The 15,427-nt window shown below is 42.7% G+C and overlaps 2 protein-coding genes across 2 annotated transcripts in view; one reads left to right on the top strand and one right to left on the bottom strand.

Moving 5' to 3' along the window:
* NFS1 (NFS1 cysteine desulfurase) overlaps positions 1 to 13,148 on the bottom strand; it is a 45,864-nt gene extending 32,716 nt beyond the window's left edge. Inside the window, exon 1 of the mRNA XM_075072341.1 lies at positions 13,142 to 13,148. The gene's annotated coding sequence lies outside the window, so the exon portion shown is untranslated. The remainder of the gene's footprint in view (positions 1 to 13,141) is intronic.
* ROMO1 (reactive oxygen species modulator 1) lies at positions 2 to 8,694 on the top strand. The gene is made up of 3 exons (XM_032766534.2): positions 2 to 80; positions 6,986 to 7,116; positions 8,494 to 8,694. Exons 2-3 carry the CDS (start codon positions 6,986 to 6,988, stop codon positions 8,600 to 8,602), a joined length of 240 nt encoding a protein of 79 aa, XP_032622425.1. The 5' UTR covers positions 2 to 80; the 3' UTR covers positions 8,603 to 8,694.
* Positions 13,149 to 15,427: the final 2,279 nt, after the last annotated feature.

Here is a 15,427-nt window from a genome sequence, read left to right as displayed (position 1 = left end):
TCTCCGAGCCGCGTGGCGTCATCGCAGCGCGCCGGAAGTGACGGAGGACTGGAGCGTGCTGGCCGGAGCCGTGGAGCGAGGTGAGGGCTCCCCTGGCGCCCCCAGGAGCGGGCTGGGCTGGGCTGGGCGGGAGCGCGCCGCAGAGCGCCTGGGATCAGCCGGGCCCATGGAGCCTCCCGCGGCCGTGGGGTCCCGGCTCCGCGCGGTGCAGGCGCCAGGGCTCACAATGTCCCGTGGCTGTGAGTTCCGCCGGCTGCCCGCCCCAGCCTCTCTAAAGCCTCCGAGTCCTGTGCTGTGTGACAGGGCGAGCAGGGGCCTGGCTCCCTCCGGGGCGGGGACATCGCTGTGTGCCTCTCCTGTGCTGTTCCGATTGTTTCCTCTCTGAGCCAAACTGTCCCGGCTCCTTTCCCTACAGAAGCGTTATTCCTTCCTTGCTCCTGTAGCTCATGACATTTCTCCCTAGTCTTGATTATTGACAGCGTAGGGAAATGGAAGCAGCCTCTTCTCTGCTCTGGCCTAAGCTCGTCACAGCGTAACTGCTCAGAAATGTCCAGTCTCTGACCGTTTTCTGTATATGCCTCTTTATGTGAGTGAAACTTGTTGGAGAAGGACACTGTGTTCAGGGCATCGCGCAAAACGTCTGGCTGCAAAATGGTTTCTGGCCGCGGAGACTATGCTTGTCCTGGTTAGAATAATACCGGTTTAAAAAGCAACAGGTAGTTCAAGGAGTTTTTTGCAGCCTTCAGATGAATAGTTTTGGTTGCTGCATAATCTGGAAGGAGGCAGTTTTACCTAGTAACCTCTGTCTGTTGGCCAAACTGTATCTGCCAACTGTGAAGGCAGAATGTACAGAGTTTATGACTTTTTGTAGGAACTGAGAAAGAAGTATAAAACCTAGACTGATGTTTGTGAAGATGATCTTCTGTCACAATCTGAGCCCAGTTTGTAACAGATTATGAATATATAATATTTCTGATTTTCACTGACAAAGTGTGAGTGTTTGAGTCCTAGGAGCAGGGAGAGTTTCTTAGCATTTTCATCACCCAGATGGACACTTTTTCAAATCTGGTTAGCTAACATAATTTGAAATCTCCATTTACATCTCGTGTAGGCTCCCCCCAGGTTATAACATGACCAATCAAATTAAAGGTGCTAATTTGTATCTTTACTAAATGTAAAAGGGGGGTTGAGATTCTGCTTGCTAACGCAGTTTTAAAGCACTGTAATTTGTTGTCTGGACGGGTCTTTAATGCCAGACATCTGTTATGCTGTTCACCATCCTGTTAAATATATGAGCTAAGTAATACTATTATTTATCATTAATAGTCCAGAAATATGCAATAGGTGTTTGTTTTTGCATTTATCATGCTGGACCGCTCCAGTGCATTGGCACATCCTAACCCATTGTAAAGTCTGCCTTTTATTTAATCCTTCCTATCACTCCTTTTCAAAATGTCATTTGTCTGCACTGTATTGGACAAGGGAAGTCCAAGCTATTAGAAATTCTCTCTAATCCAATAAATGCATGTTTAATTGAGTACCTATTAAATGTAGGTATTAGAGAGACTGGATGGCTCATTGGCAGATTAGAAAAGGGATACAGAACCTTTCAATCACAAGTCATCATTCAGTTTCACCTCAGGTTGGTTACTACCATCAGATGACTGACCAGTGCCATATTTGAAATGAGTTATTAGTCTTAGTCCAGTTTGTACTGGACATGCACTACCACCACAGATTGAACAGGCATGGCAACTGAACCCAGTTCTAATTCTGAAAAGTGGTCTCTCCAGCAGGCAGCGACATATCAGTGGGGCAGTGTGGAGAATGTTGCACTGCAATCAGGGTGGATTTGATTTAAATCACTACTCAGGAAGACTCCATATAATCATGGATTTCTACATAAAAGTGTGTTCTTGTTGGTTGTTATAACCTTAATACTTATTCTTCACAACTCAGAAATTGATGCAGGTTTCATTTTAGAAGGTACACACTGTACATTTTTAAAGTGATTCATTTTGAAAACTTTTCAGGTGAGTTTTAAAGCTATATCAGAAAATGAATGATTGTTTGGTTATTTCACTTACCAAAGGTAATTGAAGCAGATATTTATGAAGTCAGTGGGAGGTGAACGATCTCCAGTACAACAGGTTAATCATTAAGATTTGGAGGATTTTCTTGCCATGCTATATTAGGAGGAGAACATCACCAGACAGACATTTAAGTTATTTTATTTAACTAAAACAACAACACTATGTATTCAGGATTTTTTTTCTTCAGCAGCAAACATAATATTTTAACAAAACAAGTATATGAATTTTTGAATTTAGTTAAACATTCAAGTAGTTTTAAAATCAGGTTTGTTTTTGTTAAAATTGTTTTTAACTAAAATATTTAAACAAAATATTAAAAAAACCAAAATTAAATCGACTTTGTCAGCCATGTCAACATGAGAAACTTAAAATATTGCTTCTGCAGCTAACTCTGTCATCTTCACCTTCATTTTCCTGTTTGTTCATAATCTGGAAAAGAAAAACAAGCTTTCCTGCTTGTTCAGGTCCCAAACAATTTCTCAGTTTGGAATGAATTAGTCCAAAGGAAGAAAATATTCTTTCTACACCGGCAGAAGAAGCTACTGCTGTTAAAAGTGAGATTATCACTTCAATAGTCTTTGAATCCAAGTGCTTAAGTGACTTCCACCAGTTCACTGGGTGACTTTCTTTAAAACATCATCAGCAAACATATATTTCTTGAATGGTTCACCCTTAGCACTGAAGTTTATTATAGTTGGCATTATTGAGGGATTATTACTGGATGTCCATGCCATAGCCAATTCCTCTTCTTCAGCAGTTGAAGTTTGACTCTGGTACCGAGTATTGAGAATATTTGCAAGAAAATGAGCTGCAGACAGTGCTTCTCCAATTCATTTTTTTAATGCTTGTAATTTAACTCTGTGATTGCATATTTCTCTTTTTAAGATCTCACTCAGTTTCTTCCAAATTTCAGCAGAGTCAGCAATAAAACGGCTATTGCCCTGCATTTTGCTCAAAGCTACAGAAATAGGCTTCAAGGTACTCAGCATGTGTCCAACATTTCTCTTAAGTCCAATGTTGAGAACTTTGTGATAGTGCCATCTATTTTTTGACAATTTTGTTCACAAACTGTCATCAGATTAGGCCCGTTCTTGATATAGTGCTCAAAACAGTTCACTACTGAGTTCCATCGCACGTCATGTGGGAGAGTTAGCTTGGTTCCTCCCACTTTTTTCAGAGCAGCTGCTGCAAAGTGGTTGTTATGCAAGTATTTTGCAATTTCAACAACACTAGCCTTTATTTCTGGTACATTGAAGTATTTGCCTAGGAGATGCATCAAATGAGCACTGCAACTGTATGTTATTAGCTCGAGACTCTTCTAAATACCTTCTTCTCATCTTGGATACATTTGCAGCATTATCTGTGACCAGGCTGCCTACTAGACATTTGAATTTTTTTTCACAGTTTGTTATAGCTTTTACTGCTGCTGCTTGTAAGTATTCTGCTGTGTGTGCATTTCCTGATGTATCAATTGTTTCTGTAAGGAAGACATTCCCTTCTTCTGTTGTCACACAAGCACATACAACAGGATCATTGTGGACATTGCTCCACCCATCAAGACTCGGGTTAACAATTTTACCCTCTAAACCTTTTGCACACTGCTCAATTTCTCTTTCATACACTTTATCCAGCAATTTGCCTGCTACATCTGCTCTGTTGAGTGGACTGTATACTGGTCTTAATGACTGACTCATGTTAATGAAGTGTGGTTTCTCAATCATAGGGAAAGGAGAGTTTGTTGCATAAACAAACAGGGCAATTTTCCCATCGATGACCTCTTTTTGTAATCTGCTGGTTTTTATCACAAATTTATCTATGGTTCTGGAGGATGGAGATTTTTTTCTTTTTGCTACAGGTGATATACTGTGGCTATGTGACATATATGATGTGACAAATGCTACCATTGGCAGATAACTCTGGAACTATAGAAAATGATAGTGATCTTGAAGATGGATAGTCTTCAGAATCCTGTATGTTGAGGATGAATTCTCCTAAACAAAATAAGTCAATGCTGTTATTTAATTATTATTACCATACTGCTTACTTCATATTACTCATTGCATTCACTGACACTCAGAACTACTTGAAAGGTGAAATTGTAAAATAAATATCTACCTATTTCAGCTATTTTTTTAATCACAGCTGCATCTAAAATGATAGTACCACAGAGTAACTACTATATTTTTTGCTCAAACATGAGAATTCAAGAATAGCCCAGAAGGAAGACAGGCAGTCCTTAAGAAAGAAGTATGAAATAAAAAAGTTTACCAACTTGAAGATCCTGCATGTTCAGACATGTTCCTTTCATCATCTTCAACGCAGCTTCCTCCTGAGAAGGAACACTTCTCATGATGTTGTTTCATTTGGCCTTGCATTTCTGTGTTGCAGTTTGCATTTTGCACGCATGCCTGTCTTACCCACAGGTAGAAGAACTTCATTAAAATATTCCCAAACTAGCTCTCTCTTACAGCCTGCTGCCATTATAGATTTTCCCTTCTAGTGAAAGAATGGTATGGTAGATCTCAAATCAATGAAGGCTATGCTCAGAAAGTCCTCAAGACTTCTGGAATATGCTGCTCAAACAGTTTCCCTTTTGTTTCTACTGCCTGTCCCTCCCTTCTGACACTGAATCTCCAGACTTCTTGTCCAGATCTATTCTGCCCCAACAATCTTCTGTTCGTTGAACTTCTTGAAACTTTGTACTTTTAGAGAGAGGTAAGGGATTGACTCTGTGTACACAAATTTGCAGAGGGACAATAGGGTTGAGGTCTGTTATTTCTCACCTCTGTATATTATTTATCTAAAAACATTTTTGCTGTTAGAAGCATGTTACCCTCTGGAGACACAAATCCACAGTTTGAGAATGGCAAAACTAAGCATCTTTGATGGTTTGTTCTAGACTAAGCACGGAGTCCCATTGGGTAGATAGAAAGATTAACCTAAATAATCTATTCAGAAGCCCTTGGAACCCCATAAGATTGGGTCCCTAATCCATGAACTATTGGAACTCATTTACAAAACTTTTCTTAAACATTGCATGAATATATTGTCTCATACTATAAAATTAGAATTTATAATCCCTATTCCATTATGAGATATCTTTGAGCTATAATGTATCTTGATTAAAATTATCTTTAGATAGAATGCTTTTTGAGGAAAAAACCTATCAAAAAATCCAATTTAAATTAAAAAAATTTTTTTATCCACCCTGACTGCAATTGCCAAACTGTGTTCTGGGGATAAAAAGAACCACAATCATCAGAGCTGTCAACAGCACCTTTTGCAACTACTGAAGTTCGCATACAGCATTGAGCCCAGTGAGATTTTAATGTGAATCTTTGTTACAGAAAGTGAAGTCCTCTCAGATTTTTTCCCTCCTCTTCTGAATGGGTGACCATCTTTTCATGGGGGGAAAAAATCAACATAATACAAATAGCCTAGGGGCTAGGAATTTGGGAGTCGGCTGTTTCATGCATCAGCCAGTAGGTGTATGGGAGTGCCTTGGATACAGTGTATTCAGGGAGGGAAGGATTTTTGCTTTCAACAACCCCTCCAGGCAATGCTTATCAAGGAGAGGCTCTCTCTCAGACTGAATGGAGTCCCTTCAAGTCCTTTGTCAGAAATATAGGGCATGTCTGCACTTACATTTTATAGCACTGTACCTTGCTGGCTCAGGGGGGTGAAAAATCACCCCCCTGAGTGCAGCAAGTCTGAGTGCTTTAAAGCACTAGTGTAGACAGGCTCCCAGCGCTCGGAGCTAATCCCCTCGTGGAGGTGAATTACCACGAGCGCTGAGAGAGCACACGCCACACTCGCACTTCAAAGCGCTGCCTCGGGAGCATTCCCGCAGCACTTTGAAGTTTCCGGTGCAGACGTACCCATAGTGACTGTTAATGGGGGTGTGAAGGTTTGTGTGAGAGCAGAACAAGTCTATCATCAGGACAGTCCTTCTTTTGCTCCTGTCTGTTCCCAGTATTGAGCCAAGATGCAAGGGTGTGCAAACCTTCTCTGTTCCCTGACAGTGTGTCCTAAGGTGGAGCGACAAAGTAAAGCTGAGGCTCTGGAATCAGGTTGCTCAGTGTTTTGCTAGCAAATTCCTACAGAAAAGTCTTTTTAGGTGCTAATAAGTGGTAGCTGAATGAGTAGTTACTGCGGCTGCACAGAGAACTAGCTAGTCACATTTGCATTCAAATACTCAATTTGCACATGCCCTCTCCTAAATTGTATGAGACTCAGGCCATGGCTATGTCTACATTGCACAGCTTCCAGCAGCACAGCCAGGCCGCCAAAGCCTTGCCCTTGTAAGGCGCGCAGCGTAGCTGCCCTTTGTTGCCAGGAGAGAGCTCTCCTGATGACAAAATAAAAGCACACCCAACAAGAGACGATAGCTTCTCCCCTGACGAAGCACTGTCCACGCCGGCGCATTTCATCATTAAAACGTTTGTCATTTAGGGATGTGGTTTTTTCACACCTCTCTTAAAACCTTTGTCACTCAATGGAAGTGCAGTGTAGACATAGCCTAAGTCTACCCTACCGCTTTAGTTGGTGTAACTTCTGTCGCTCAGAGATGTGGAAAAGCCACACCTCTGGGTGACACAGGTTACACCGACAGAAGCGCTGCTGTGGACAGCGCTATGCCAACAGGAGCGCTCCCTTCTGTTGGCATAGGGTGGCTACACAAGTGGTCTTACAGCAGCTTAGCTGTACTGGTACTGCTGTGCCACTGTAAACTCTCTAGTGTAGACATGGCCTCAGGCACGTAGTGTCTTCACAGTGCTGCTGTCCAATCCAGTTGGGCAGCAGGAAGCTTGTCATCCGCAGGAGGAGGTGGTAGGTCGGTGGTGGTGGTGGCAGGGGGGGATTCTTTTTTAAGTGTCTTGCTTCTTTTCCAGATGCCTGTGACTGTGGGGCCATATGGACAGTCCCAGCCCAACTGCTTTGACAGAGTGAAAATGGGCTTCATGATGGGCTTTGCTGTTGGCATGGCGGCAGGGGCACTGTTTGGCACATTTTCCTGCCTCAGGTATGTTGGACTCAGTTAATTGTAAATGTCAGTCCTAGAAGAAACTGGGTCAGAGGGAGGGGATCTAAAGACCTTGTTCCATTGCGTAACATAGATGGAATGCTACCTGTGCCTCTAAATTAGATTGAAGATTTGGAGCATCCAAGGTGTAGAATTAGAAATTGGACAAGCTGCCTTTGCTTGCCATGTACAAACATACAAAGAGCTCTTTTCTTAGCACTGGAGGTTGTACGTGGTCTCCGGCAGCGTCTTCTGTTGTCTTTACATCCTGTTCCATCCTGTTTTCATTGCATATCAATGACTCATTCGTTGAGAACAGTTATCCTGAGGTGTTCAGTGTTTCTCTGGACATGCAATATTATAAAGAACTGGTAGACCGATGGGCTCTTTAGTATATTACACCAAAAATTCTCTTCAGCTACCATCACTGATATATGGCAATGACAACACTGAATAGGAGAAACAAGAACCATGAGTTGTTCTAAAAGTTGTGTTTTAAAAAAAAACAAAACCACAACACAGTCCCACGTATCCCTCCCATTGATCCTTTCAAATCCTGGTGAATGTTGTTCAGAGGCACCACAATATTGGCAGGAAATGCAGTTGTGATGATGTGAAGGAGCAGTAAGAGATTGCTTTATATCTGGCTTGGTTAAAGGGATATTAGCTGCTTCAGTTTGCCTCAAAATTTAACTCATGTAAAATCAAATGTTTATAAAACTCATGGCAAGTAAACCAGCACATTCTAAAAGTCCAAATGCACACAAGTGGTTATAAACAATTAAACTTTCCATGCAGATATTGTAGCAGGAGGAACCTGAGAGAGAAAATCACTTTGCTTATTTTTATTGTCCAGCCTCCTGCAAACAGGAAAAAAAAAAAATGCAGCTATAGCAAAGATTCAGTTGGGCTTTAAAAGTTCCCACTTCATTTTCAGTTGATAGTGTCCCTGTAAATGTAGTAAATCTCACTGCCTCAAGCACGTGCAGCTAGACAGGGTCCAGAGTCTCTCCACTTCTGGCACTCCATACATAGAGTGGTGAATTCTCCTCCTGGGCCTGTATAACTGACATGTCACAGACACAAAGGAGCAAACTGCCCCTCCCCGTCCTTCCAATGGATCACAGACACAAGGGAGTGCATCCGTTCTCCCACTCATCCAATGCACCCTGACCTCACTTGCTCTAAAACCTAAAAAGCATGTTGTCTGTATCTAGAAGTGAATTAAGCCAACTCTCCTGCCAATCACCTGATACAAGAATGTCCAATGATAAAATCCAATACGCTTTCCAATCTGTCAGGGATGGATTGTCACTTCAGCAGTAGAATGGCCTTGGTCAGCCTGTGTGGAATCTTGCACTGTTTTCTCTCTTTCAGGATTGGCATGAGAGGACGAGAACTGATGGGTGGAGTTGGCAAAACCATGATGCAAAGTGGTGGCACGTTTGGGACATTCATGGCCATTGGCATGGGAATCCGCTGCTAACCTGGAGCATGGGATTTTTTTAACCTGAAGACTAATGCCCCTGTTCAGTCATTCCACCTATGTAATATAATAAAATCTTTGGGTATCTAAAATGTTGAATGCTCAATCCTACTGAGATCACAAAGTGCAATATAAGACTCTGCTAATGCGCTCTCAACAAATTGTAACGGCACTGTTTTCTACTGAACTCCACACTGCCTGTGTTTATGAAGACACAACAGCCCACAGCAGAGACAAAACTCAGTGCCCCTTTCTTTCCACATGTGGAGAAGAGAGAATTCTATAGGAATAAGGCAAACCTGACCAAAGAGAGAGCCACCCTGTTACATTCTCTGAGTCAGCTGGCTCTCAGCCTGGGCTTGGCCGTTGTACCTTTAGGTCTCTTGCCTCTGGGTCCCCTCTGGAACCCCCACTCTTCGGCAAGCTCACTGTTCCCAGCAGGAGTAGGGCTTATTTTCAAGATCCTTCCTGAGTCTAATTATCTCCAGTCCTTGGCACTGCTGTTCAGGTCCAGCTCTGAGGCACTGATGGGAGAGCAGGTGTCCAGAATCTCTCTCAGGGCTGCAGGGTGTCTGCCCTGAACAAGTGGGTGGGAAAGGGAAAGCTAATCACTGCCTTGGGCTGGGTTCCCTGGCTACTGGGCTCCCTAGCGGTCTCCAGTAGCCTCTCTTCTTGGGCAAGCTTTCCCCCTGCTCCGTGGCCAGTTTCACCTTTGTAAGTTTCCCTTCTCCAGGAAGAGCATGCTCTGCACATATGCCTAATGGCATGGCTGGAGCATGGGATGCTGCTTAGGGTTGCTGGCAGTGGAATGGGGGTGCGTCCCATCACACACTTGCGTCAAGTCCAGAAAACTTTCTTGTTCAAGCAGCTCCCAGTCTTCTAGTGAAAAGAATCTGTATTTGCATGTTCTTTCCCAGTACAGTGCTGCACCTAGAAGCTGTAGGGCTGGAGTGCCAGATACCAGCACATAACCTGGAGGTGCGAGTCCTTCGGAGAGTGTAGCCACCATAAGATACATAGTTTGTGACTAGGGAGAAGGGACTACTCCACAGGTAATACCTGAGGGCTTCCATAGTACATTTTGTTGCCTGAGCTGCCTCCTCAGTCGTAGAATATGATTTCTCCCTGGGGAACAACTTTTTGCTTAAATGTAGGATGGGGAACTATTTGCCTTCAAAGGTCTGGGAGAGCACCACTGCCTGGGCCAACCTGCACCTGTACAGAGAATGAACATCTGGTGAAGTCTGGGTTGGCAAGGACAAGCTCCCAGCTCAGCTCCACCTCCAGGGTGTTAAAGCTCCACTGCAATAGTCATCCCAGCCAATCTTTTTGGTGACTTTGCCCTTTAGCAGCAGTTCAGTCAATTCAATGTAGGGGATGAACCAGTGATAGTGTCCCTCCAGGCCAAGGAAGTAGCATCTCTTCTCTTCTGGTCTGTGGTGCAGGACATGAGTTTACCACATGGACTTTTATCAGTTTCATAAGGCTTCCTGCAACCCAATATCCTAAATAAGTCACTTCTATCATGGTCTACTTACACTTGGCAAGGAAGTGAATACTACTCGTAGGTGACTAAGGTGATCTTTCCACGTGTGAACATAAGAAGGGTCATACTAGGTCAGACCAAAGGTCCATCTAGCCAAGCATCCTGTCTTCCAACAGTGGCCTATGCCAGGTGCACCAGAGAGAATGAACAGAACAGGTAATCATCAAGTGATCCATCTCCTGTTGCCCATTTCCCAGGTTCTGGTAAACAAGAGCCTAGGGACACCATCCCTGCCCATCCTGGCTAATAGCCATTGATGAACTTATCTAGTTCTTTTGTGAACCCTGTTAGTCTTGACTTTCACAACATCCTCTGGCAAGGAGTTCCGCAAGTTGACTGTTGTGTGGAAAAAAACAACTTCCTTTTGTTTTAAAGTTGCTGCTTATTAATTTCATTTGGTAACCCCTAGTTCATGCATTATGAGTAAATAAAACTTCCTTATTTCCTTTCTCCACACCACTCATGATTTTATAGACCTATCATATCCCCATAGTCATCTCCTTTCCAAGCTAAAAAGTCTGTCTTATTAATCTCCCCTGTTGCATACCCCTAATCATTTTTGTTGACCTTTTCTGAACCTATTCTAAATCCAATGTATATTTTTGAGATGGGAGACCACATCTGCACGAAGTATTCAAGATGTTGGTGTACCATGGATTTATATAGAGACAATATATTTTCTCTGATTATCTATCCCTTTCTTAATGATTCCCAATATTCTGTTGTGTGGTTATAAATTACAATGTAATCAAGGTAAGCTGCAGTGTATTGCTGTCAGGGTTGAAGGATTCAATTAATCAGGTGCTGGAAAGTTGCTGCAACCCCTTACAGGCCAAATGATTTTAAAGTTGCAAATGGCCAAAGGAGGTAGAGAGGGATGAGGACAGGGATCTGCCAATAGCCTTTTGTAAATCTATCAAGTCAGGCCTAGCCGCTCTTAACAGCTCATCCATTTGTGGCATTACGTAAGCATCAAACTCTGTGGTGAATTGACCTTAAGAAAGTTGATAGAGAATTGGAATGTGCCATCTGCTTTGGGGACCAGGACTATAGGGCTCCTCCAGTCACTTTTGGACTCCTCGATGACCTTCATTCTCAGTATTGCCTGCACCTCTGCTTAGACCATGTCCCACGTCCTTTTGGGCAAGGACTGAGAATTTTTCCTAATCAGTTGTCCTGGTGCACTCTCCAGCTGATGTATAACATATGTTCTCCCCACACTCATGGAGAACACAGTATCAAAGTCTTACCTAAGAACAGCCATATTGGGTCAAACCAATGGTCCATCCAGCCCAGTATCATGACTTTTGACAGTGGCCAATGACAGATGCTTCAGAAGGAATGAACAGCACAGTCAGTTATCAAATGATCCATCATCTGGTCCCAGCTTCTGTCAAAGAGTCTAGGGATACTCAGATCATGGTGTTGCATCCCTACCCATCCTGGCTAATAGCCATTGATGGACCTATCCTCCAGGAATTTAATTTTTTTTGGTATCTGTTATAGATTTGGCCTTCACAACAGCCCCTGGCAAAGAGTGTGTAGTACTTCCTTTTGTTTTAAACTTTGTCTGTTAATTTCATTGGGTGACCCCTAGTTCTTGTGTTACACGAAGGAGTAAACAACATTTCCTTCTTCACTTTCTCCACACCCGTCAAGATTTTAATAGACCTCTATCAAATCCACGCCCCACTGTCATCTCTTTTCCAAGCTGAATAGTCCCAGTCCTTTTAATCTCTCTTCTGACAAAAGCTGTTCCATACCCTCAATTTTTGTCGCTCTTCCTGTACCTTTCCCAATTCCAATATATCTTTTTTCAGATGTGGCAACTAGACCTGCACGCAGTATACAAGATGTGAGTGTACCATGGGTTTATACAGAATAGGGCTGTCGATTAATTGCAATTCTCACTAACAAAAAAATCACAATTAACAATTTTAATGATTAATTGCAGTTTTAGTCACACTATTAAGCATTAAATATTTTTGGATGTTTTTCTACATTTTCAAATATATTGATTTCAATTACAACACAGAGTACAGTGCTCACTTTACTTTTTTTGATTACTAATATTTACACTCAGTGATAAAAGATGGTCTTTCAATTCACCTCATACAAGTACTGTAGTGCAATCTATCATGAAAGTCCAGCTTACAAATGTAGATTTTTTTTTGTTATTACCTGCACTCAAAACAATATAAAACTTTAGAGCCTACCAAGTCCACTCAGTTCTACTTCTTGTTCAGCCAATTGCTAAGAAAAACAAGTTTGAAGACATTTATGGGACTGTAAAAAGATGACCAATGTTAGTATGGTGAGTCCTGCGCTTTTCTTGGTGCGGGCTGAAATGCCACCCCTTGCCCCTGCTCTTTGGGCACTAAGCGCTCCGCTAGTGGCCTAGGAAGGTGGTTAAAGGAGGGAAACGGGGGAGGGGTCTGCTCCTCACTCTGAGCCCCAGCCCCTCTCAACCCCTGCGGTTTCTTACCTTCTTCCCCCTTGGATGGGATATCTTCAGTCCTTAGACACTGGGAGAGGGTCTCTCTTACTTCAGTTCTCTGGTCTTTCAAATCTCACAGCATACCTCCAAGCTCCAGTTCTCTATCCTTCCTCCTCCTCCCTGACTGCCCGAAGCAGGGGGTTTTATTAGATTCCTGACACGGCCTTAATTGACTGCAGGTTCTCCAATTAGTAGTCACCCTCCCTAGTCTACAGGAACCATACTTTAATTAGCCTAAGGCTTATATATTTTCCCACTGCTCCCTAGCCCTCCTGTATCACAAGGACATAATGCTGCTTGATTATTTACATCACCTGAAAGTGAGAACAGGTATCTGCACTTTTGTAGCCAGCACTGCATGCCAGATGAAGGGGTATATGAATGTTTGGCATATCTGGCATGGCCAGTTACAAAAGTGCAAACACCTGTTCTCACTTTCAGGTGACACTAAACAAGAATCAAAGGGGGAGCCATGTTAGTCTGTATCCACAAAAACAATAGGAGTCGTCCGATGGCACCTTAAAGACTAACATTAATTTGGGCATAAGCTTTCATGGGTAGAAAACCCCACAAAAGCTTATGCCCAAATAAATCTGTTAGTCTTTAAGGTGCCATCGGACTCCTCGTTGTCCGAAACAAAAAGCAAGCAGCATTATCTCCTACAAATGTAAGCAAACTTGTTTGTCTGAGCGATTGGCTGAAGGACTGAGTGAATTTTGTAGGCTCTGAAGTTTTACATTTGAATGCAGGTTTTTTTTTGTTACATAATTCTACATTTCTAAATTCAACTTTCATGATAAAGCGGTTGTACTATAGTATTTGCAATGGGGGAATTGTAAAATACCATTTGTTTTTTTACAGTGCAAATATTCGTAATAAAAAAATCAGCTGAGCACTTTACACTTTGTATTGTTTTAACTGAAATCAGTATTTGGAAATGTAGAAAATGTCCAAAAATACGTAATAAAGAGTATTCTATTAACAGCACTACTGACAGCCCAAATAGAGGCATTATGATATTTTCTTATTATCTACCCCTTTCCTAATGGTTCTTAACACTTACCTTTTTTGACTGCTGCTGCACATTGAGTGGATGTTTTCAGAGAATTATCCAGTGACTCCAAGATCTCTTTCTTGAGTGGTAACCGCTAATTTAGACCCTATTATTTTGTACGTATAGCTGGGACTATATTTTCCAATGTACATTACTTTGCATTTATCACCATTGAATTTCATCTGCCATTTTGTTTCCGTCACCCAGTTTTGTGAGATCCCTTTGTAACTCTTCGCCGTCAGCTTTAGACTTAACTATCTTGAGTAATTTTATATTGTCTGCAAACTTTGCCACCTCACTGTTTACCCTTTTTCCAGATCCTTTAACAGCACTGGTCCCAGCCTCCCATCTGTTTGCTCCATTGCCAGTAGCCTGCAGTTTTTCCAGCAGGATCTGGATATTACCTCCATGGGACAGGGCTCCACTGAGGATCTGACCTGTGGCAAATTGCCAGCACTATTATGATGAGTCCCACACTTTCTCCTCTTGTGGGGGGGGGGGGTTCAGGGTGCCATTTCTCACCCCTGAACTAGGCTATCAGCTGTCCGTCTAGCATCCCAGAAAAGGGGAGTCGAGAGGGAGGGACCTGGGCTCGCCTTCTACTCTGGGCCCCAGCCCAGGGATAGCGGTAAACCACTTGAACTAGCGATTCCTTCCCGTGGGTTACTTCCCTCTCCGGCCCTTCAGCTTGTGGGGCTTCCTGCCCTCTCTCCGCTTGGGCCAAGTTTCTCCCAACCCCTTGTGTCTGTAGAGTCTCTCTGCTCTGCACAAGCCAGGTTTCCCTTTACCTAGGGTCTTGGTCTTCTGGTCCGCCACAGCACTTCTCCAAACTGCTCTCTGCTCCAACACCAAACTACTCTGCTTCAAATCCTTCAAACTGCTTTCTTCAAATGGGCCATCTTGATTATAACTACAAAAGTTTTTTTTCCTCTTGCTGATAACAGCCCACCTTAACTGATTAGTCTCAGAGTTTGTATGGCAACACTCATTTTTTGATGTTCTCTGTGTATATATTTCTTCCTACTGTATTTCCACTGCATGCATCCGATGAAGTGGGTTTTAGCCCACGAAAGCTTATGCCCAAATAAATTTGTTAGTTTTTAAGGTGCCACAAGGGCTCCTCGTTCTTTTTGCTAATACAGACTAACACGTCTACCACTCTGAAACCTGTTAAAAACTAGTAACTCCTAAAACAAGGGGGAAAAAATAATGCTACTAAAGCTACAGTTAAAACCATTTATAACTGTAATCAGAGATAAGGACACTGAAGGTTCTGACCCAGACCTGTGGTGATGAGAAGGGACTGGAGATGTGGGTCCCTGTCCCCCATAATTGCCCTGACTGAAGCACAAAGCAAGTCAGGGTGCATGCACAGATCAACCAACACTTTCAAATTCTATAACCCCGGGTGCACGGTGTGCATGCGTAAACCACAATGGAGTACAATAGGAACTATCACTCAAAAAAACCCGAAAACGGTCCTCCTTTGCTCTTCCTCATCTTTCCCTCCCATCAGTTCAGTTTCTCTTTCGTTTCATCCAAATGAGTTTGCATCCATTAAACTTAAGGCTGTGGTTTCTTTTTAAACTGATTTGGTTAAATCAGTCCCTAAACTAAAATGACTGTCCACACAGGTTAACAGTGGCTTACTGTCGTACAGCTTAAACAGATTCCTAATCAAGCAAGCCTGCTAGAAACTAAAAATAGCATCCACACAGCCTTTTGCAC

Source organism: Chelonoidis abingdonii, chromosome 14 (assembly GCF_003597395.2).
Source record: "Chelonoidis abingdonii isolate Lonesome George chromosome 14, CheloAbing_2.0, whole genome shotgun sequence".
Taxonomy (NCBI): Eukaryota; Metazoa; Chordata; order Testudines; family Testudinidae; genus Chelonoidis; species Chelonoidis abingdonii.
Note: the sequence above shows the minus strand (reverse complement) of the source record. Positions and strands in the feature narration are given on the sequence as shown.